Raw genomic sequence first — 24169 nt, forward strand, 5'->3', positions numbered from 1 at the left:
GGTGGGGGTCCCCACTGGGGTTCCTGGCTAGCCTGGATGAGGGGATGATGGCTGTTTGGAGCTGGTCACACACCCTTCAGGGTGGGGGTCCCCACTGGGGTGCCTGGCCAGTCTGGGTGAGGGGCTGAGGGCTGTTTTCAGACTGGGACTGAAGCTCCCAACCGCTCCTTTTTTCTTTTTCTTTTTTTTTTTTATTCTGGGCCAGCTTTAGCTCTGAGGCTTGGCTCCAGCTCTGAGGCCTCAGCTGCTGAAAGTAGGTATCTCATTTGTTTAGGTTCTATAATCGAAACTCTGTATCAACTCTAGCTCTGAGATCCCAGCTCACTGAAAGCAGTTTTCTGGGGTTTTGTTTAGCTTCTATAGTTGTTACAATATTCAAACTGCAGGCTCAGAGGCCGGCAAGGCAGGCGGGGGACGTGTGAGTCCTCCGTCACTGAAGCAAGCAAGCCTCATGTTCAGTTTAAGCTGCCTGGCTGCTTGCTGCCATCTTGGCTGGCAGTTAATTTGCATATCACCCTGATTAGCCGATGGGAAGGGTAGTGGTCGTACGCCAATTACCATGTTTCTCTTTTATTAGATAGGATAGTACTGGGAAGTCCTAGCCACAGCAGTGAGTTAAGGTGTGCAGGGGAAATGCATCCAAGTTGGCAAGAAAAAAGTAAAACTGTCATTTGCAGATGCCATGATGCTGTATATGGAGAACCCTAATGATTCCACTGAACTGATAAATAAATTTAGTAAAAGTAGTAGGATGCAAAATCAATATCCATAAATTGGTTGTATTTTTATACACCAACAAAGAAAGTAAAACAATCCCATTTACAATTGCATAAAAAATAAAGTTCCTAGGAATAAATTTAACCAAGGAGATAAAAGACCTGTATTTGTAAGATTATAAGATACTGAAAAAAGGAAATTGAGTAAGATACAAATAAAGCATATACCATGCTGCGGTTAGGAAGAATTAACATAATTAAAATGTCCATAACACCCAAAGCAATCTATAGATTCAAAACAGCTATCAAAATACCAATGGCATACATTACACAACTAGAACAAATAATCCACAAATTTATCTGGAACCACAAAAGTGCCCAAATAACAACAATCTTGAGAAAGAGGAACAAAGCTGGAGGAATCACAATACCAGAGAAAAACAAAACAGCACGGCACTAGCATAAAAACAGATACATGGCTCAATGAAACAGATTAGAGAGCCCAGAAATAAACCCATGTCTTTATGGTCAATTAATGGTCGACAAAGGAGACAAGAACATACAATGGGGTAAAGAATTAGTCAAGAAATGGTGTTGGGAAAATTGGAATGATAATGTGCAAAAAAATGAAACTAGACCACCTTACACCATATATAAGAATAAAGTCAAACTGGATTAAAGAATTAAATATAAGACTTGAAACAATAAAACTCCTAGAAGAAAACATAGGCAGTAAAATGTTGGATATTTCTGTTAACAGCATTTTTCCTGACACCTTTATGGGCAAGGAAAACAAAAGAAAAACAGTTGGGACTGCGTCAAACTTTCTCCTTTCTCCAAACCAATCATCTAATCACTGGCAGGGGCTCTGCACAATGACTTTCAAGAGAGTAGAGAGTCCCTCATAGTCACTGCTGGGTGCAGCCTCTAGACCAGCGGTTCTCAACCTGTGGGTCTTGACCCCTTTGGGGGTCGAATGACCCTTTCACAGGGGTCACCTAAGACCATCGGAAAACACCTATATAATTACATATTTTTGTGATTAATCACTATGCTTTAATTATGTTCAGTTTGTAAACAATGAAAATACATCCTGCATATCAGATATTTACATTACGATTCATAACAGTAGCAACATTACAGTTATGAAGTAGCAACGAAAATAATTTTACGGTTGGGGGTCACCACAACATGAGGAGCTGTGTTAAAGGGTCGCGGCATCAGGAAGGTTGAGAACCACTGCTCTAGACCCTCCACTGGACCCACCCGCTGCAGCGCAGACTCCCCAGCAGTCAGAGCCCAGAGCAAGCCTCCCGGGCTGGGCCGCCCACAGGAGGGCGCTCCTTCGCTGGGAGGGTGGGTCCCAGTCCCAGGCAGAGTTCCCCTCGTTCCCTCTGCCTGTTGCTATGCAAGCTCTTCTTGCAGTCTCTGCTGCGGTGGGTTTGGGATCCCTGTGTGGGGTTGAGATCCCACACTCCTAAGGGGAGGGCTCTTTGCAGATGATGTCACTCAGCCTCTCAGCCATGCACCTGCCCCAGGGGGCTCCCCCTTTCCGTGACTCCCCTCCTCTTACCAGTCTCTAGGTTGTTTCCTCAGTGATCCTTAGATACAGTATGTCCAATCAGCTATACTTCTCTTCATTTTTCAAATTGAATGCTCAGTATTTTAGCTGAAAATCTGGTCGAGCCCTGTCCGGTTTGGCTCAGGGGCTAGACACAGGGGTCCTCAAACTACGGCCCGCAGGCCACATGCTGCCCGCCAAAAACATTTATCCGGCCCGCCGGGTGTTTTTGCTGCCGCTGCCTGTTGCTTAGCAGCCGACTGTTTTTTTTTTAAACTATAGTCTGGCCTTCCAACGGTCTGAGGGACAGTGAACTGGCCCCCTACTTAAAAAGTTTGAGGACCCCTGGAGAGTGTCGATCTGTGGACAGAAGGGTCACAGGTTCAATTCCAGTCAAGGGCACATGCCTGGGTTTCGGCTCCATCCCCAGTAGGGGGCATGCAGGAGGCAGCCAATCAGTGATTTTCTCTCAGCATTGATGTTTCTCTCTCCCTCTCTCTCTCTGAGATCAATAAAAAGATATTAACGAGAAGAAGAAAATCTGGTGCTGGCTGAAATAGGCCATCTTGCCCCCCCCATAATGTGTTCTTCCTTTCAGTTACTGTATTCTTTATTTCTGAGTGTTTCTTTTTTATGTTTTCTATCTTTTTATTTATTTTTGTTTCCTGCCTCTTTCTTGAAGTTCTCTCTAAATTCATCTCCTAAGTTCATTGAGCATCCTTATAACCCTTGCTTTGAATTTTGCATCTGATAGATTGCTTGTCTTCGTGTTCCTTGGTTCTTTTTCTGGAGTTCTGTTCTTACATTTTGAAGCCTCGTTTCTGTTGTTTCCTCGTTTTGGTTCTGCGCTGTGTTTGTCTTTATGGATTTGGTAGAGCTGCTTTATCTCCAGGTCTTGGTAAGTGGCTTGTGTAGTAGGTATCCTGTGGGACCCTGTAGCTCAGCCTCCCCGGTCACCTGAGCTGGGTGCTCCAGGTACCACCCTACCCTTTTGGGCTGTGTGCACCCTCCCATTGTAGTTGATCCTTGATTGCTGTTGGCACGTTAGTGGGATGGATTTTACCCACCTGTGAGGACTAATCAGCTGTAAGGACTGGCCACAACCATCACAGAGGATGTGCTGGGTAGGGGCTGACCCAGTGGAGCAGGATTCACCTCAGTGGGCTCTGGTGCCTGCTGAGCTCACCCCTGGAGTGTGTCACTCATGGAGATTTTGGGGTTGTGCTTTAGTGTGATCTGAAGCTGTCCACCGGGTGAGCTAACTGTGGTGCCTCCTGGGAGGTGCAGGTCAGTGTCCACCGCTGCTTTCACCCTCCATGAGCTACAAAGTGTTTTCCAGATGGTTGCCACTTGTGCTGGGCTTGGAGGTGCCTGGTGTAAACTGAGGCACTGTCATTAGTGCCATGCCAGGGGTCGCTTAGCAGGAGGTGAAGAGCATGCTGAGGCCAGATGCTGGTGTTTGGGGCTTATGAACCTTGGAGAGAATTTAGGAGTCTGCAGCGTAAGCCTAGATAGGCCATTTGTATGGAAATAGCACTGGTAGTGGCTTGGGTTGTCCCACAAGTTGGGTGGGGCTGGGTCTCAAGGACTTGCCGGGGTGATGGATGATGGAGATGAGATATGGTGCCTGCCTGCATGAAGGGGGAGGGCTCAGCAAAGGAACACTGGTCTCTGCCAGCACTTTTGTCCTGGTGGCGGCAACTTAGTTCCTCCCACGTGTTTCGGAGCTTTTCGGGCTTTTGCCCAGGGCGCCAACGGTCAGTCCATGCGCGGACCTTCGAAGAACGCCCAGCACTCCAGCAGCCTCTCACTCGGCTGCGCTCTCTGCTGGTTTTCCCAGCCAGTAGTTCTGGGGACTTCTCTTCCTGGCACTGGCACTGGCACCCTGAGCTGGGCCTCCACAGCTGAGACGTCAGTCCTGATTTCTCTGCCACATTGAGTGTGGGACCAGCCCATTCTGGGTCTCTGCCCCGCTGATATCTGGGAGGTCCTTAATGATGATTGCTTTGTAGTTTAGTTGTAATTTTTGTTTGGTTGTGGGAGAGGGCAAGGACAGCGTTTTCCTACTCTGCCATCTTGGCCGGAAGCTCAAACAGTTCATATTTCTGAGAGAGAAAATCAAGTACAGTCCCTGAGTAGACTTTTATCATAAGCCAGTCGGCATTTTTTAGATACCCTTCTTCCCACTGCCCTATTTCTCAATTAAAGAAGACTAAAGAATGTGTGTTTTCTTTATAAGGAAGGTTTGCACAATTTTTATTTTTTTCCATCCTCGGCAGAGGATATTTTTCCATTGATTTTAGAGAGAGGGAAAGATGGGGGGGAGGGGCAGTGAAAGAGAGAGATCAATGTGGGAGAGAATCATCCATCAGTTGCCTTCTGCATCCACCCCAACACGGATCAAACTCGCAACCTTTCTTTGTACGGAATGATGCTCTGACCCACTGAACCACACTTGCCAGGGCCACAATTTTTATTTTTGATTACTTTTTTTTTTTTTTTGCTCTTGTACTTTTACACAATATCTCCAATTATTTTGTAGTGGATGAAAAAATTCTTAAAACAAAATGACTTGGATTCTCTTTGTTTCTTAAAATTTGTGTGCAACACATTCCTTTGTCTTGTTTAAAACCGAGGGAGGGTGGCTGTAGGTGTGCACCTGCTGCAGGTGGGACTCTGGGGGAGAGCGTGCTTTTTCCACAGGTCTCAGCCACCTTTGCAGCCAGTCTGGTCAGCAGCCCAGCTATTGGAGCATACCTCTCAGCCAGCTATGGAGACAACCTCGTTGTGCTGGTGGCCACTGTGGTGGCTCTTCTAGACATCTGCTTCATCTTACTGGCTGTTCCAGAATCCTTGCCAGAGAAAATGAGACCACTCTCCTGGGGAGCTCAGGTTTCTTGGAAACAAGCAGATCCTTTTGCGGTAAATAAAAATCTGAAAACATTATTTTTCTAAGTATCTTTCTAAGCCATGCAAATAAAAGAACATTTCTGCAACCTCAAGCATCCCCACAATTGTTAATCCATTTCTGTCTCCAGTAATAGAAACAAATTAATTGCAAGGACGGGACTGAGGTAGAGTGTGCACCAAGGAATATATAGAGTTGATATTTCTTAAGTCATTCATGCGGTTATCACAACAAAAGAGAGAAAAATTGTCCAGTTAATTCCTGATGAGGGAAAGAATTTTTTTGTTTATTTGTTTTTGTTTTGCATGGTGGTTTTTATTTTTTAGCAAAGAAATGAAGGTGGCCATTTAAAGTAGTTGTTTTCAATTGCTAAATTAAAAAAGGATAAAAATATCAGATCTGACTAAAGTAGTTATTTTCTAAGTTATTGAAATACTTCCATTTAGACCAGAGGCTTTGAACTTGTATTTTATAGATTGGATTCTTCATTTTCTTTTTTAAAAAAAAAATTATTTATTTTTTGCATCGGGGAATCCCATTAACAACTCAAAAAAGTCCTCAGAAGAAGAACCTTAGTTCCCCCTCTTTTTAAACAAAAAAATATATTTCTTTATTGGTTTCAGAGAGGAAGGGAGAAGAAGAGAGATAGAAACATCAATGATGAGAGAGAATCATTGATGGGCTGCCTCCTGCACACCCCCCACTGGGGATCGAGCCCGCAACGCAGGCCTGTGCCCTTGGCCAGAATCGAACCTGGGACCCTTCAGTCCACAGGCTGTCGCTCCATCCACTGAGGCAGGCCAGCCAGGGCATTAGTTCCCCCTCTTCATTTGAAACTGTCCTTGAAGAAAATAGGTGCAGAAAAAAAATTAACCAGAGATTTGATATTTGTTTTTTATCCTCCAAGTCTACCCTTTAGGAAAATACATGTAATAAGAAAACTAACTCATGAGAAATTCTTTTCCAAAAAGCCTCTTGGGGCACGGCCTGGGGACCTGCCTGTTCTGTGTGTGCCCATCCATTTGTGCCAGGGAGGGAAAGGAGGAGACCAGGCTCACCCGGGTGCAGGCAGGCCTCCCACCTACCTTGTTGACCAATTTACAGGCAAATTGAATGCTAACATTTTCAAGAATAGAGTGAATTTATATGTAATGAAATGCCTATACTGTTTATGGCTTTAAAGAAGTTATATTATGAATGAAAAAGAGATATGAGATTTTTCTTAAAAGGTTCTGGAGTAACATGTTTACAGGGTGTTTATAGGGTGTTCAGGGTCTGTTTCAGGATGCGAACCAATGTTGTTAAGTAAACAGGAGCAAACGTGTGTATCTGCATTTACGCTGTAATATTTGAAGCACATATCTCAGAAATGAGGACTTGTAACCTCCATAGAGAGATGGTGATAGATTTAATGTGAAGGTTCACTTCCTTTTGTAGTCCAATCAGCAGTTGTTACTCTACCTCAATAGATGGAAACAATGAAGCCAGTATGGCAGAATATCTGACATTAGCTTCTATTTGCTGCTTTTTATTTGTTAATTACAGTTGTCATATAATCTTATATTAGTTTTCGGTGTGCACCCAGTGATTAGACATTATAGAACTTACTAAGTGATCGTCCGATAAATTTCCGACCCATCTGACTATTTCTCCTCTTATCTTTCTGCTTTTTCTTAGCCACTGAAGAAAGTTGGAAAAGATCCTACCGTGTTACTGATCTGCATCACTGTGTTTCTTTCTTACCTTCCTGAAGCTGGACAGTACTCAAGTTTTTTTCTCTACCTCAGACAGGTGGGTAGTGGGTGCCTAGTAGCTTTCAAACATAGGGAAAAAGCAAGGATTGGCGTCTGTCTAAAGGTATTTGGGGGAAAACAGTGTCAAGAAAAAAAATGTGTCAACTTGCTTCAAGTTATAAATGTAGGTGCTGACATGTAATGAGTAGGCAGGAAACCTTTAATACAGTGTTGTTTGAAATGTAGTGAAATGTTTATGGGGAAAAAATTTCCTTGAGAACTATAGAGAAAGAGAATTAGCAGAAGCAATTCATCATAATGTTTTAAATCTTTAACACCCATTAAATTTTGCAAAGGGAACGTTGACTTCAGAAGCGCCCTGCTGTGGACCCGCTGTGGCTCACAGTAACGACAGTAATACTGTTTCTCCTGATTTTCTTTCCTCTTTAAAAATGTGTACTTCGTCCCCACAAAAGGCATTTGCCCTAAGACAATTTTTTTTTAAGTTCCTTTTTCGAGTTGTGGTTTCAGGTCTCTGGGATCACTGGGACCTGAGCTGCCCTCCGTTAACAGTCCTGCCCTGCAGGGCCTTGCACTGACCTCACTGAGTGTCCTAGTGGCTCTCTCAGCCTGGGCAGCAGGCCTCCTCAGGAGAGTCCTCTATATTGGTGAAGTTTTTAAATGAAATTTGTTAAGTTTGCCATTGCGCATTGTTGAGGGGGGAGGGAGGTGGCGAGGGACGAGAGGAAGCGTGGGCTTTTTAATCTACAGGCAGATACATGCCTTGCTAGGTCCTGATTGGTCCTTTCAAAGAAATCTGTGTTGCTCTAGCTCAGTGGTCAGCAAACTGCGGCTCGCGAGCCACATGCGGCTCTTTGGCCCCTTGAGTGTGGCTCTTCCACAAAATACCAACTTCTGCGCATGGGCCACGAAGTTTCAATCGCACTGTACGTGCACACCCCCACATGGTATTTTGTGGAAGAGCCACGCTCAAGGGGCCAAAGAGCCGCATGTGGCTCGCGAGCCACAGTTTGCCGACCACGACCCTAGCTGGTTTGGCTGAGTGGATAGAGCATCAGCATGTGGACCAGTCAAGGGCGCATGCCTGGAGTTGTGGGCTCGATCCCCAGTGGAGGGCGTGCAGAAAGCAGCAAATCTATGATTCTCTCTCATCATTGATGTTTCTATCTCTCCCTCTCCCTTCCTCTCTAAAATAAATAAAGATATATTTTTTAAAAAGAATTCTGCTTTAATAACATTCTTGGGGTTGTTATAGCCTTGTCTTGGTTGGTTATCTGCAGGTTGCCTGTCTTAGCAGTTCAGGCATTTTGAAGCCCAGGTCTCTGTGCGCCTCCTCCTTTCCCCACCCAGTTGGGTGCCTTAGTAACTCCACCCAGCTGGTTCCGGTGCCACTTCCTCCCCGCCCCAAGCCCCAGTTCCTGACTAGCTTCCTTCTGTCTTCTCAATACCATTCGTAGAACATGCTCAGAATACACAGTCCATACAGACAGGAGCGGATGACTGACTGGGTGGAGGGGAGGCTAGAAGGGTGGGATGTTTCTTTGAGGAGTGATGAGACCTTCTGCCATTGATTGTGGTGATCACTGTCCAGCGCTGAATATACAAAGCCATTGAATGTGCACTTCTAATGGGTGAGTCCTGTGGCATTTATATTCTATCTCAATAAAACGTTTAAAAATATGCTCATTTACAAATGCTAGGCAGGGAAACAATCCTTAAAGCCACATTTTTTGTTTCTAATTTTTAATTACATTTGATTAGCAGCTAAGAATGTTGTTAATGTCATCAACACTGATTTAGAAGCAGGATCTAGCTCTAGTTTGTTTTTAGCTATAGTTGTGTGACATGAAATGAGAAGAATGTATAATGTACGCAATAATTATTTTTCCTTTTTGTCTCATGCGTTCTGTTTTGTCTGCTTAGAATTGCTTCTTTGCTCTTTAAAGTAATTTTGTTCAGCCCTAGCCAGTTTGGCTCAGTGGATAGAGCTTTGGCCTGCGGACTGAAGGGTCCCAGGTTCGATTCCGGCCAAGGGCACATGCCTGGGTTGCGGGCTCGATCCCCAGTCGGGGGCGTACAGGAGGCAGCCAATCATTGTTTCTCTCTTATCATTGATGTTTCTATCTCTCTCCCTCTTTCTTCCTCTCTGAAATCAATAAAGAAATAGTTAAAGTAATTTTGTTCAACCATGAAGGAACTAATTTTGTTCTTTCCATGAGCTCATTAGCTGCACACTTCAGTGCCTACCTTGGAGATTACACTGTGTCTGAGTTATTAGTCTCTAATGAAATAGTACTAGTGACAGTCCCTACTTTATCTAAGGACCTTTGTTTTGACTCTCTTAATCATCTTAAGTTACACAGGGGTTGGCAAAAGTAGGTTTACAGTTGTACACATAAATAATACAATAATAAATAAATAATACGATAGTAAACTCTGTTTTTGCACTCACAACTGTAAGCCCATTGTTGCCTACCACTGTATGTACTTGTCAAGTAATTTGTGTCATTATATTTTAAGTCTTAACAAATGTACATACAATTGTTTTATATAATCAATGTTCTTTTAGATTTATTTACATATTTAGTGTCTTTTTTTTTTTAAGAAGTACTTTCTTCCCTCCCTCACTTCATTTATTTATTTTTGTTTTTATTTTTTGTTCATCCTTACCTGAGTCTGTTTCTCCACTGATTTTTAGAGATAGTGGAAGGGAGAGGGAGCTATAGAAAGAGAGACTTGAGAGAGACACATCAGTTGGTTGCCTCTCGCACACACCCTGACCAGGACCAGGGATCGAGCCTGCCACCTAGGTAATTGCCCTTGACCTGAATCGAACCCGGGACCCTTCAGTTCATAGGCTGACGCCCTATTCATTGAGCAAAACTGGCCAGGGCTACATGTCTTTTTAATTAAAGTAAAATTGACACATTCTCCATTTCAATAGCTCTTCATTATCATAAATCATTGAAACTGCTTTCATTCTATCTGAAGAACATCTTTTCTTTTTTTTGAAATTTCCTTTGAGTCCTTTCTTTTCTTTTTATATTGTTGACAGTGTTACAGATGTCCCTCAGTTTCCCTCTCCTTTTCCCCCTTTCCCCAACCCCCCAGGGCCCCACCCCAGACCTTCCCTGAACTGTTGTCTGAGGCCTCGGGCTATGCATATATGTTTTGGTTAATCTCTTTCTGTCCCCCCAAACCCCAACTCTGCCCCCTTTGTGATCTGTCAGTCTGTTCCATGTTTCCATGCCTCTGGACCCATTTTGTTCATCAGTTTGTTTTGTTGGTTAGAACATCTTTTCTTTAGTGCAGGACTGCCATTTATAAAGTCACCAGCTTCCAGCTTCCTGCCTCCTGCCTCCTCCTGCCTTCCCTCCACCCCACCCCACCCCACTCTGAAAATGTCTTATTCTAAGCTGCATCTTCTAGAAGGATAATATTTTTTTAGTTTTTCTTTTCTGCTCTTGCATCCTATTCTAGCCCTTGACCTTTTTATCTCTAAGTGTTTGGGGGCTTTTTTTTGTATTTTTCTTTTCAATGTATTTTAAAAAAAAGTTTACCCATTTTTTTAAAATATATATATTTTTTATTTCTTACAGAGAGGAAGGGAGAGTGATAGAGAGTTAGAAACATCGATGAGAGAGACATCGATCAGCTGCCTCCTGCACATCTCCTTCTGGGGATGTGCTCACAACCAAGGTACATGCCCTTGACCGGAATTGAACTTGGGATCTTTCAGTCCGTAGGCCGACGCTCTATCCACCAAGCCAAACCGGTTAGAGCTACCCATTTCTTATTACCCACCCCAGCTGCCTCTGGCCGCTACCAATAAGTTCTGTATTCATGAGCTCTTTTTTTTTAATGTGAGATTCCACATATAAGTGAATTCCGTATTTCTTTATCCATGTACCCAGCAGTGGACTCAGGTTGGTGCGTTATCCCTGTGGTAAATAACGCTGCATATGGGGTGTTATTGATTGGGCTTCCTGGCTAGGACCTTGGTTCTTTTTGTTGATGTAGAAAAGATTTTAAGGTCAACAAAAATAAAAGTAAAGCAACGTGGGGCTTATTGAAGATACATTCCAAGCGAGGATCGGCCATGAGAGAGGGGCCGGGGGTGCAGACAGACAGACAATATGGCTGGTTGCTTACATCAAGTCAGGAGCCAGTCAGTTGAGGGAGACCATGGCCGGGCTGCTTTGCTCACTGGGAAGTCAGAGAAAAGGGGGCCTTGGAGACGGTTCCGGGCTTAGCCCAGGACCAGCGCAGCTGCCCATTTCTTCCTTGGTTGCAGGTCTCATGGGGTCCCTTAGAGGTGGGGGGGGGGGGGGGTCCATGCCTGTGGGGGAGGGGAAAGGGAATGGCCTGGGTGTGCTCCTTGAAGGTAGAGCCTGAGCGCCAGAGAGACAGACCATGGGCCCCACCTCCAGGGTTTACAAGAGGGATTTTCTGGCCCCAGGGGCTGCTCTGAAAAGCCATTTCTCCATCGTTCCGTGGCTGCCGCTCCGCTGGCTGCAACCACCTCACCACAGCCCTCCACTCCTGCTTTTAAACAGCCACCGGCCTCCAGCTCAACACCCCCCCTACCCCCACCCCCGCCCCCCGCCCAGGCCTCAAGGAGAAGAGGGAGCTGTGGGGGAGGCTGGCAGCCAGGTGGATGCAGGCCGGGAGGAAGAGGAGGGGGAGGAAGAGGAGGAGGCAGCTACCGGCAGGTGGGCAGCTGAAGATGAGGGTGACATGTGGACACCGAGAAGCAGAAGGCCGATGGGGATGACGAGGCAGCAAAGAAGGAAAAGTTAAACTGGAAAAAAGGCCTCCGTGACCTACTCACCCGCCACTCCCGTCTCAGGATCTAAACGTGGCTCCACCCAACCAAACCGCACCGGAAGGCAACAGGGAGGAGAAGGGCCACAGCTTCCAGGCCCTGCTTTTTTTCTTAAAAGTACTTTAAAAGGGAAATTTGTATTTTTTATTTACATTTTGTATTTCTGTACATGTCATTAGGGGTCATCCGTTTTTAATGATGGGAGCGTTCTCTGTCCTACTTCTGACTTGACTTTGGGGTGACCATATTCATTATCCTCTCAAAAGAGAAAGAAAACCTTGTAAAAAAGCAAAAACAACAGCAAAATAACCATCTTATTCCGAGCATCCAGTAACTCTGTAGCACTTAACTGCACGATAAGTATATAGTTGGTTTGTGTGAGGTGGTTAAAAAGGCCAAAGATAAAAAGGCTCCTTTTTTTTTCTCCCTTTTTCTGTCTATGAAGTTGCTGGGGGTTTTATTTTTCTCTCTGTTTGGCCAGTTTGATGTGTGTGAAACAATGTTGTCCAACAATAAAAGGGAATTTTATTTTGCAAAAAAGGAGGGACTTTCTGGATGGAGACTTTCATTTGCATTCAGGGGCGATTGACACAAACTTCCTTCTGGGCATGCCCTTACCCATAATGTGTACAGAACAACCCAGGTGGGGGTGGGCGTCAAGCCAGCACTGGCATCGAGGTCCTGTCGTTTCCCTCTGCGCTTGCACCAAGAGCCAGCTGCTCCGAACCTGCCTGCTGGCCGTCTGCTGGGCCAGGTCTGAAGGCCACAGTGCCCCACCCCAGCCCCTCATGTCCAACTTCCTACCTAACGGGTACATAGATCATTTCACATATATCATTTCGCGTTTAGTTTAGTTTCAGAGAAGTGCCCAGAAGTGGAATTGCTGTATCCTGTGGTAGTTCTATTTTTAGTTATTTTGTTGGGGCAGTGAGAAAGGCACTGGTGTTAGATTGGTGAGGTCAGACAACCTGGATTCAGCAACCTTGATACTTGAGTTCAGGTTAAGAAAGAATTCAGAGCCAAGACCCAAACTGTAAGAGAACACTTATTTGGAAAATCACAGAGGTAAAAGAAGTAATTCGTAGAAGAAAGAGGCTTAGGAAACAAGTTATAGAGGTAGAGGAAAGGCCCTTGGAGCTTAAAAGTGAGAAGATACAGGTGACCCAAGGCCCAGGGGAGATGGGGAGGGAGAGGGAGAGAGGAAAGGCGGGGTGCTCCGGGAGAAGCAGCTGGCTCCTCGCCCTAAGGGCTTTGAGGGTGGAGGTCCCAGGGGAAGGAGCCATGGGATGTTCAGCAGCTTCCCAGGTGTGCCCTTTCAGGATCTGGGTCTCCACTGATTGGTTGGTCAGCTCCAGGGCAGGAGGCCATGCTTTATCCAAGGCAACTGGTCCTGAGGGCAGGCTGGGTGTCACCTGTCTGGTTTTGCTGCTTTCCTGGGCCTGGTGCTGACATACAGCTGAGGCCTCAATGTTATCTCTAAGGTCAGAGGGTCCAAACTGCATAACTAGCAAAATGCTAGGGGAGGAAAGGTCACCCTGGGGTCAAGGTCCGACCCTACAGTTGTCCATTGTTTGGCACCTGGGGCTTTGTTCCCTGCTGACCTTCTGTACAGAGCCCATCCTCCTTGCTCTGCTCATATCTGTCTTAACTGCCTGCCACCATCTGAGGAACCTCCAGACTGTTTTCCATAGTCGTTGCACCAATTTATATTCCCACCAAGAGTGTATGATGGTTCCCTTTCCTCCACATCCTCTCCAACACTTGTAATTTTGAAAATAGCCATTTGAACTATTTGTGTAAGGTGATATCATTGCATTTCTCTGATGATTAGTGATTTCAGCATCTTTTCATGTACCTATTGGCCATCTGTATGTCTTCTTTGGAAAAATGCCTGTTCCGTTTTATGCCCATATGTTAAATTGGATTGTTTGTTTGTTGCTACTGAGTTACATGAATTCTTTTTTTTTTTTTTTTTTTTGTCAGGCAGATGGTTTTATTCATTCAGTCACCAGATACTTCTGAAGAGGCTATTTCTTAGGGAGCATTGTTTGTGATGCTGTAAGAGATGGGAACAAACAGCAGGATCACTACCTGGAGCCTTTGTTCCCTTGATGGTCCCTGCTTGTCCCATGACTGGAGCAGGGAACACTTGACCCTCACTAATAGGTTCTTTTTTTTTTAAATTAAATCTTTATTGTTCAGATTATTACATTTGTTCCTCTTTTTCCCCCCATAACTCCCCTCCTCCCAGTTCCCACCCCACCCTCCTCCCTCACACGCCACCCACTGTCCTCATCCATAGGTGCACGATTTTTGTCCAGTCTCTTCCCGCATCCCCCACACCCTTTTCCCCCCCAAGAATAGTCAGTCCATTCCCTTTCTATGTCCCTGATTCTATTATAATCACCAGTTCATTCTGTTCATCAGATTATTTATTCACTTGATTCTTAGATTCACTTGTTGATAGATGTGTATTTGTTGTTCATAATTTGTATCTTTACCTTTTTCTTCTTCTTCCTCTTCTTAAAGAATACCTTTCAGCATTTCATATAATATTGGTTTGGTTGCCCTAACCGGCTTGGCTCAGTGGATAGAGCGTTGGCCTGTGGACTGAAGAGTCCCAGGTTCGATTCCGGTCAAGGGCATCTACCTTGGTTGCAAGCACATCCCCAGTAGGGGGTGTGCAGGAGGCAACTGATCGATGTTTCTCTCTCATCAATGTTTCTAACTCTTTATCCCTCTCCCTTCCTCTCTGTAAAAAATTAATAAAATATATTTTTTAAAAAAATATTGGTTTGGTGGTGATGAACTCCTTTAGCTTTTCCTTATCTGTGAAGCTCTTTATCGGACCTTTCTTGGCATTCATCACTTTGAATATTTCTTGCCACTCCCTTCTGGCCTGCAAAGTTTCTTTCTCTTGCTGCTTTTAAGATTCTCTCTTTGTCTTTTGCTCTTGGCATTTTAATTATGATGTGTCTTGGTGTGGTCCTCTTTGGATTCCTTTTGTTTGTGGTTCTCTGCCCTTCCTGGACTTGTAAGTCTATTTCTTTCACCAGGTAGGGGAAGTTTTCTGTCATTATTTCTTCAAATAGGTTTTCAATATCTTGCCCTCTCTCTTCTTCTGGCACCCCTATAATTCTGATGTTGGTACACTTGAAGCTGTCCCAGAGGCTCCTTACGCTGTCTTCGTATTTTCGGATTCTTTTTTCATTTTGCTTTTCCAGTTGGGTGTTTTTTGCTTCTTCGCATTTCAAATCTTTGACTTGATTCTTGCGCTCCTCTGGTCTGCTGTTGGGAGTCTGTATAATATTCTTTATTTCAGACAGTGTATGCTTAATTTCTAGTTGGTCCTTTATCACAACATCGAGGGTCGCATTAGATTTCTTGAGGATCTCACTATATTTATCGGCGGTCTCACCAGTCTTTTCGAGGGCCTTACTAAGTTTATCACCAGTCTTTTTGAGGGCCTTACTAAGTTTATCGGCGGCTTCTAGACAGTTCTTGAGAGACCTTAAAAGTGTGGTTTTGAACTCTATATCCAGCATTTTGGTTTCCTCCATTTCTGTCATTTCTGTCCTGTTTCTTTGTCTCCGCATTTTTTATGCTTTCTTGGTGCACCCCCTTGTGGGCTTTGTGCACAGTCTTGTTGTAGTTAAGCCTTGATTGTTGTAAGTAACACTGGGGGGGATTTGACCTCCAGGCCAACTGGCTGTGAGAATCAGCTGTATCTGCAGTGGAAGAACTTCTGTCCTCTGGGGAGGTGCTAATCTAGCCTTTGCCTGAGGCTATCCAGCAAATGCCTCTGTGCAAGGCTTGGGCAGGGCGGGTCCCAGGGGATCAACAGGGCGGGCGGAGTGAGCAGTTATGGCTGCTCTCAGTCCTGTACCCAGGGGCTCTGCCTCTCAGTGTCCCAGCAACCGTTGCAAGTACCTCGGAGAGAAAGCTGCCCTCAAGTTCCGACCGATGCCAGACAGTCCCGCTTCTCCCGTTTGAGTCTGGGTCCCCAGAGACTCGCCCGGAACTGGAGCCCAGAGCCTGAGACTCCCTCCCGATTGAAAAAGACAACCTCGCCGTCAGCCGTCAGCCCGCTCCGCATGCACCTCCGCACCTTAGTATTTTACTTCCGCACTGCGCCTCCTCTGAGTCTCGGTATGCTTTTCTCTTTCCTTCTAGTTGTAGAGTTTCCCCTCAGCCAGCCTTCCTGTGATTCTGGGTGATGTTCGTTCCGTCTTTTAGTTGTGTTTTTGAAGTGGTTGTGCAAGGTAACAATCTCCGGTGTTTACCTATGCCGCCATCTTGGTTTCCTCACATAAATTCTTTATATATTTTAGATATTAGTTCCTTATCCAATACATGACATCCAGTTATTTCTTCCCATTCAGTAAATTGCTTTTTCATTTTGTTGATGATATCCTTTTTAGTTTGATATAGACCCACTTCTTTATTTCTGCTTTTGCTTTTGATTTTGGTGTTAGATTCACAGAATCATCTCCAAGACCTAAGTCAAGGAGCTCACCACCTATGTTTTCTTCTAGGAGTTTTATGGTTTCAGGTCCGACATTCAAATCCTTAATCCATTTTTTAGTTAATTTTTTTGTATGGTGTAAGTTGGTGGTCTAGTTTCATTATTTTGCATGGCTGTCCAGTTTTTCCAACACTATTTATTGAAGAAACTGTCTTTTCCCCATTGTATATTCTTGGCTCCTTTATCATAAATTAATTGACTATGTATGCATGGGTTTATTTCTGGGCTCTCTAATTGGTTTCTTTAATCTGTGTCTGTTTTTATGCCAGTATCATATTGTTTTAATTACTACAATTTTGTAATATAATTTGAAATTAGGGAGTGTGATGCCTCCAGCTTTGTTGTTCTTCCTCAAGAGTGCTTTGACTATTAAGGGTCTTTTGTGGTTCCTTACAGATTTTAGGATTTTCTTCTATTTCTGGTAAAAATCTAATTGGAATTTTTATAGGGATGCATTGATTTTTTTGTATTTCTTTGGATAGGGCAGTGGTTGGCAAACTCATTAGTCAACAGAGCCAAATATCAACAATACAATGATTGAAATTTCTTTTGAGAGCCAAATTTTTTAAACTCAAACTATCTAGGTAGGTACATTGTTATTAACTTAATTAGGGTACTCCTAAGCTGGCCTCTGCTAAAAACGTCCTCAATCTGATTGAGGTACGTTCGCTGAGGTCGACCCCTTCCAACTCTCCCATCCACACTCGTCTTGTATACTTGTTTTGTCTATTCTTAAATTGATGACAAAAATACCTGTAGGATTTGCAGCTGGTTGGAAAAACACAGGTAACTTTATGCTTCGAGTAGGTACTTTTGTCACCCGCGTGCGATTTGCGGACGCGACTAGCACTAACCACTGCACAATGAGACTGCTGACTGACTGGCTCACTCAACTCGTGCATGAATCACGCTGCATATCCCGCGGCCCCCCTGCACCGCATCTCCCGTCGCCCGACCGACCGACACCCCCTACTTCTAACGCCACTTCTTCAAAATAGACTCGCCCAGGCCAAAAACCGACTTCTGCACGTGGGCCATGAAGTTTCTATCGCACTGTATGTGTGCGCCCACACGTGATATTTTGTGGAAGAACCACACTCAAGGGGCCAAAGAGCCGCATGTGGCTCGAGAGCCGCGGTTTGCTGACCACTGGGATAGGGTATGGACATTTTAGTCATATTAATTCTTCCAATCCATGAGCATGGAATATCCTTACATTTTTTTGTACCTTCTTCAAATTTGTTCATTAATATCTTAAAAGTTTTAAATATACATGTCTTTCTCCACCTTGGTTAATTTATTTCTACATATTTTATTCTTTTTGATGCAATTGAAAATGGAATTAATCTTTATAGTTCATTATTAGTGTAAAGGAATGCATCTGATTTTCCCCCCTTAGGTATTTAATTTTGTTTATTATTTTTAAATTAAGTTCATTGGTGTCACATTGGTTAATGACAATACGCACATTTCAGATGTGTGGCTTCCAGTGCTCACCCCCTGTCACCATGTATTTGACCCCTTTGCCTTCTTTCTCCTCCCCACCCCTTTCCCCTCTGGTAACTACCATTGTGTTGTCTGTATCTGTGAGATGTTTTCTTTTTTATGGCTTTTGTTTGTTTGTCTTGTTTGTTCATTTGTTGTTTTTTATCTCATATCCCACATATGCGTTAAAAATCATACAGTTCTCTCTTTTTTTTTCTGTCTGACTTATTTCACTTACACATAGTACTCCCAAGATCCACCCATGTTGTCCCAAATGACAATATTTTATCTTTTTTATGGCTGAGTAGTCTTCAGTTTTGTATGGACCACATCTTCTTTATTCAGTCATTCATCAAAGGGCGCTTTGGTTGTTTCCATGTCTTAGCTATTGTGAATAATGCTGCAGTGAACATGGGGTTCATATATCTTTATGCATAAGTGTTTTTAGTTTTGCAGGTAGATACCCAGAAGAAGGATTGCTGGGTCAAATGGTAGTTCTATTCTTAATTTCTGAGGAACCATCACACTGTTTTCCATAGTGGCTGCACCAATTTACATTCCCACTAAGAGTACACAAGTGGCCATAGCCGGTTTGGCTCAGTGGATAGAGCGTCGGCCTGTGGACTGAAGGGTCCCAGGTTCGATTCCGGTCAAGGGCATGTACCTTGGTTGCGGGCACATCCCCAGTGGGGAGTGTGCAGGAGGCAGCTGATCGATGTTTCTCTCTCATTGATGTTTCTGGCTCTCTATCCCTCTCCCTTCCTCTCTGTAAAAAATCAATAAAATATATTTTTAAAAAAAAAAAAGAGTACACAAGTGTTCTTTTTTTAACATCATCCCTGACGCTTGTCAGTTCTTTTCTTTTTTTAAAAAAATCCTCACCCAAGCATATGCTTATTGATTTTAGAGAGAGGGGAAGGGGGCAAGAGAGAGAGAGCATTAATTGGTTGCCTTCCAATATGTCCCCTGACCAGTAATCGAACCTGCAGCCTTTCGATATATGGGATGTGCTCTAGCCGACTGACCCACACCAGCGAGGGCTTAATTCTTTTCTTTTTGATAAAAGCTATTCTGATAGTTTTGAGACGGTATCTCATTATGGTGCTGATATGAATTTGCGGAATTAAGCATTTTTTCATGTACCTGTTGGCCATCTGTATGTTTTCTGTGAAAAAGTATCTATTCAGATCTTTTGACCATCTTTTAATTGAAAATTTTCTTGTTTTTGAGTTGTACTTATGAGTTCTTTAAATACTTTTAAAATTAGCACCTTAATCAGAGGTATCATTTGCAAATATCTTCTTTCTTTCGGTTGGTTTCCTTTTTGTTTTGTTGATGGTTTCTTTTGCTGAACAGAAGCTTTTAAGATTGAAATAGTCCTATTCATTTCTTTTTTTTTTTTTTTTTTTTAGCTTCTCTTGCCTTTAGGGTCAAGTTCACAAAATCCCAAGGTCCATAAGTTTAGTGCCTGTGTTTGTTTTCTGCCATGTATTTTATTGTTGCAGGTCCTACGTTCAAGTCCTTCATCTATTTTGAGTTAACTTTTGTGTGTGGTGTCAGCGGTCTAGTTTCATTCTGTTGTGTGTGGCAGTCCAGTTTTCCTACCACTGTTTATTGAAGAGACTGATTGTCCTTTGTCCAGTGTGTGTTTTTGGCTCCTTTGTCAAAAAGTAGTTGCCCATATAGGTGGGGGTTTACCTCTGGGCTTTCTGTTGTGTTCCATTAATTTCTGTGTTTGTTTTTCTGCCAGTACCGCACTGATTTTATTACGACAGCTTTATAGTGTAGTTTGAAGTCAGGGAGTGTGATATCTTGGGCTTTCTTTTTCCCCGGGCTTGCTTTGACTATTGGGGTCATTTGTGGCTCTATATAAATTTGAGGATTTTTTTTTGTGCTATTTCTGAAAAAATGCCATTGGGACTTTGGTAAGGATTGCATTAAATCTGTGTACTGCTTTAGTTAATTTGGCCATTTTAACAATGTTAATTCTTCCAATCCATAAACACAGGATAGCTTTGTCTTCAGTTTCCTTCAATAATGTCTTGTAATTTTCAGAGTACATAGTACAATCTTCACCTCCTTTGTTAAGACTGTTCCTAGGTATTTTATTCTCTTTTTTAAAAAAAATATATTTTTATTGATTTCAGAGAGGAAAGGAGAGGGAGAGAGAGATGAAAACATCAATGATGAGAGAGAATCATTGATTGGCTGCCTCCTGCATGCCCCTGCCCCAGCCTGCAACCCTGGCATGTGCCCTTGACCGGAATTGAGCTCGGGACCCTTCAGTCCGCAGGCTGACACTCTGTCCACTGAGCCAGACGAGCTAGGGCGATATTTTATTCTTTTTGTTGTGATTGTAAATGGGATTGTTTTCTTCATTCTCTTTCTGTTACTTTGTTGTTAATGTATAGGAAGGCAACAGATTTTTTATATTGGTTTTGTATTCTGCAACTTTATTGAATTTGTGTATGTGTTACAGTAGTTTTTTTGATAGAGTCTTTAGGGTTTTCTAAGTATACTATCATGTCATCTGCAAATAGTGACAGTTTTACTTCTTTTTTTAATATATATTTTTATTGATTTCAGAGAGGAAGGGAGAGGGAGAGAGAGATAAAAACATCAATAATGTGAGAGAATCTTTGATCGGCTGCCTCCTGCACACCACACACTGGAGATCAAGCCCGAAACCCAGGCATGTGCCCTGACCGCGAATCGAACAATGACCTTCTGGTCCATAGGTCAACGCTCAACCACTGGGCCACGCCAGCCGGGCAGTTTTACTTCTTCGTTTCCAATGTGGATGCATTTTATTTATTTTTCTTGCCTCTTTTCTGCTGACAGGACTACCAGTACTATTCTATATAATAAAAGGCTAATATGCAAATTGTCCACTGGGAGTTCGGCCGACCGGGGGTTTGACTTCTTGCTATGATGTGTACTGGCCACCGGGGGCAGAAGCCGGGGGGAAGAAGAGACCCAGCTGGCAGCCAGCAGCCCGTGGAAGGAAGGCCCTGGCCAGCCTGTTCGCCAGCCAGGCCTAGGAACCCTACCCATGCACGAATTTCATGCACCAGGCCTCTAGGCCTATATAATAAAAGGCTAATATGCAAATTGACTGAACGACAGAATGACTGGTTGCTATGATGCACACTGACTACCAGGCGGCAGATGCTCACTGCAGGAGCTGCCCCCTGGTGGTCAGTGCTCTCCCACAGAGAGAATGCTGCCCAGCCAAAAGCCAGGCTGACAGCAACAGTGGCAGCAGCCTCTCCTGCCTCCGCGGCAGCACTAAGGATGTCTGACTGACAGGCCTAAGCCATGAGTCGGACATCCCCCAAGGGCTCCTGGACTGTGAAAGGGCGCAGGCTGGGCTCAGGAACCCCACCCGCCCTCGAGTGCGCGAATTTCGTGCACTGGGCCTCTAGTATCAAATAAAATGGCAAGAGTGGACATCGTTGTCTTGTTCCTGATCTGACAGAAAAAGCTATGTATGTGATGCCTTTATTATATTGGGGTACTTTTCTTCCATACCCATTTTGTTTTTTTATCATAGATGGGTTTTGAATTTTGTCAAATGCTTTGCATTTATTGAAATGGCTTAAGATTTCTACCCTTCATTTTATTGATGTGGTGTATCACATCACCTGATTTGCAGATGTTGAACTACCCTTGCCTCTCTGGTATAAATTTCACTTGATAATAATGCATGATTTTTTTAAATGTACTATTAAATTCAGTTTGCTACTACTTTGTAGAAAAGTTCTACATCATGTTCATCACAGATATTAGCTTGTAATTTTATTTTTATTTTTGTGTGGCATTTTTGTCTGGTTTTGGTATCAGGATAAGGCTGGCCCTCCTGTAAAATGTGTTTGAGAGCCCTAGGTGGTTTGGCTCAGTGGATAGAACATCGGCCTGTGGACGGAAGGATGCCAGGTTTGATTCCGGTCGAGGGCACATGTCTGGGTTGTGGGCTCGGTCCAACGTGCAGGAGGCAGCCAATCAATGATTCCCTCTCATCATTAATGTTTCTCTCTTCCTCTCCCTCTCTGAAATCAATAAAAATATTTTAAAAATAAAGTGTGTTTGAGAGAGTTCTTCTGCCTACTGTTTTTTGGAAGAGTGTGAGAAAGATTTGTGTTAATTCTTCTTTGAATGTTTAACGGATCCACCAGTGAACCATTTGGTCCTAGACTTTTGTTGGGGGTTTTGATTACTGGTTGAGACTCCTTGCTAGTCATCAGTCTGTTTGGGTTTTTATTTCATTGTGATTCTGTTAGGTTCTAGGAATTTATCCATGTCTCCTAGGTTGACCACTTTGTTGGCATATAATTTTGTTCATAGTAGTTTCTTGTGAATCTTTGTGTGGTATCAGTTGCAAAATCTCTTTCATTTCTGATTTTATTTACTTGAGACATCTCTCTTTTTTGTGTGATTCTAACTAAAGGTTTGTCGATTTTCTTTTATCTTTTCAAGGAACTAGCTCTTACTTTTCTATTATCGTTTATTCTCTATTAATTTTTTAATTCCTTTTTATGAATTTCAGAGAATTTTAAGAGGGGAAAATAATTTAACTTTAAAAACTTGATATTTAAGCCCTAGCTGGTTTGGTTCAATGGTTTGGCCTGCGGACTGAAGGGTCCCAGGTTCGACTCTGGTCAAGGACACATGCCTGGACTGCGCACATGCCCAGATCCCCAGTAGGGGCGTGCAGGAGGCCGCTGAGCAATGATTCTCTCTTATCATTGGTGTTTCTATTGTTTCTATCTCTTGCCTTCTTCCTTTCTCTAGGAAATCAATAAAAATATATTTTTAAAAAACTTGGTACTTAAACGAATAGTTTGGCAGAGCAGAGCTGTTAGGTGAGGAGGCTGCTCATCAGGAGCTTGGGAACATGCCTGTGTCGAGGCCGGAGCTCTGCCCATTTGGTCTCCGGGCTGCAGAGTCTCACTGCTCCCCCCTCCCCTCCCCTCCGCCCCACATGATTTCAATGTGCAGCCATCGCTGAGAGCCACTGAACTTGCTAATGAGTAAATTCCAAATTCTGCATCAAAAGTCAGATTATTTTCTTTATATTTTCTCTGATGCTTGATAACATATTTCTTTTTGGGTGGGTTGGAGATGGGAAGGAATATGAAACGATAGATAGGCCTGTAATAGAAAATATCTTTAAAATATTTGTTAAGTTATGCTTGCTTGTAATGGTTTTTTATCAGATTTAGATGTAATTTTCTGGTTAAATAGGTTCAACTTTCAGCACTGCCTTAATTTGCCATCATCAAGGTTTTATGAACTTTTTCCAACTGTTTTGTCCTAAAGCCTTACTAAAACATAACATTTCTTATTTTTATAATATCTATGTTAACAATAGTGTTTCTCCCCCTCCCCCTCTATTTCACAGATCATAGGTTTTGGATCTGTTAAAATTGCAGAGTTCATAGCTGTGCTAGGAATTCTGTCTATTGTGGCTCAGGTAAGTGTCATTTTTCTCATTTTTAAATATTTTTATTCTGAAATAACCGTAGGTTCACAGGAAGCTGTAGGAAGCGTTCTCAAATGTCTCCCGCACGCCTGCCTTCGTTGCCCCTGCCATGGCAGTGACATCTTGTATATCTATGGTACAATAGCAGACCCAGGAAATGGACATGGGCTCCAGATATCCAGAAATTTACTTCACCAGGAGAATGTTTCAGTGTTATTTTAATGTGGGGAAGTGAGAAGCAGAAATGAAAATCGGCAGCTGTTCCGACCTCTGCTCAAAGAAATGTGGCAGATGAGTGGGTTGGAACATGTATAATGAGTACAGAGCATCGATTTCTCCATCTGTTATAGATACAGGCCCACAAGGCTGGGCTCATGTGCCTCACATCACCCGACAGGCCTTCCCTGTGTCCTGGGGCTCCTGGGGGCTGCTCCCTGGCACAGCGGCTGGGAGCGTAGGAGAGGAGGCTACAGGGCTGCCTTGCCTACGTGTTGGGACGAACAAGGCTCACAGGAGCGCACCAAGGCAAAGACCTTTTACTCATTTTGTCCAGTGGTATCAGCAAATGTAAACTGCGTTACACTCTCAGTTGCTCATAATTTGTGGGGTTTATGTGAACTCTGGTTAGCCATCAGCCCAGACTGTCTCTACTGGTTTCTAACAGAGGATGTATTTGTTAAAATCAAACTTACATCAGTCCAACTTTGCAAAACTGCTAGCCTCCAGCAGAATTCCACATATTCTGTAAATGCTCAGCAGAGCCTGCTAGGCACTGGGTGATTGTGATTGGCGTTTCTCAGAAAAGACTGGGGCCATGTCCCTCTCAGTCACGACAGCTGGTGAATGGCTCTGGAACCTTCCTGGGGAAGTGCTAGCAAAGCACCCGACAGACCGCGTTGGGGAGGTGGCCGAA

The 24169-nt window shown here is 43.6% G+C and overlaps 1 protein-coding gene across 2 annotated transcripts in view; it reads left to right on the forward strand.

Moving 5' to 3' along the window:
* MFSD14B (major facilitator superfamily domain containing 14B) overlaps positions 1-24169 on the forward strand; it is a 101325-nt gene that overhangs the window by 71462 nt on the left and 5694 nt on the right. Inside the window, exons 6-8 of one of the 2 annotated variants that reach the window (XM_059656294.1) lie at positions 4981-5199; positions 6863-6976; positions 23176-23247. In XM_059656294.1, coding sequence (XP_059512277.1) covers positions 4981-5199; positions 6863-6976; positions 23176-23247 — 405 coding nt within the window. The remainder of the gene's footprint in view (positions 1-4980; positions 5200-6862; positions 6977-23175; positions 23248-24169) is intronic. The other variant, XM_059656295.1, reaches the window with a different exon arrangement.

This window comes from Myotis daubentonii, chromosome 11, assembly GCF_963259705.1.
Source record: "Myotis daubentonii chromosome 11, mMyoDau2.1, whole genome shotgun sequence".
NCBI classification, from domain to species: Eukaryota; Metazoa; Chordata; class Mammalia; order Chiroptera; family Vespertilionidae; genus Myotis; species Myotis daubentonii.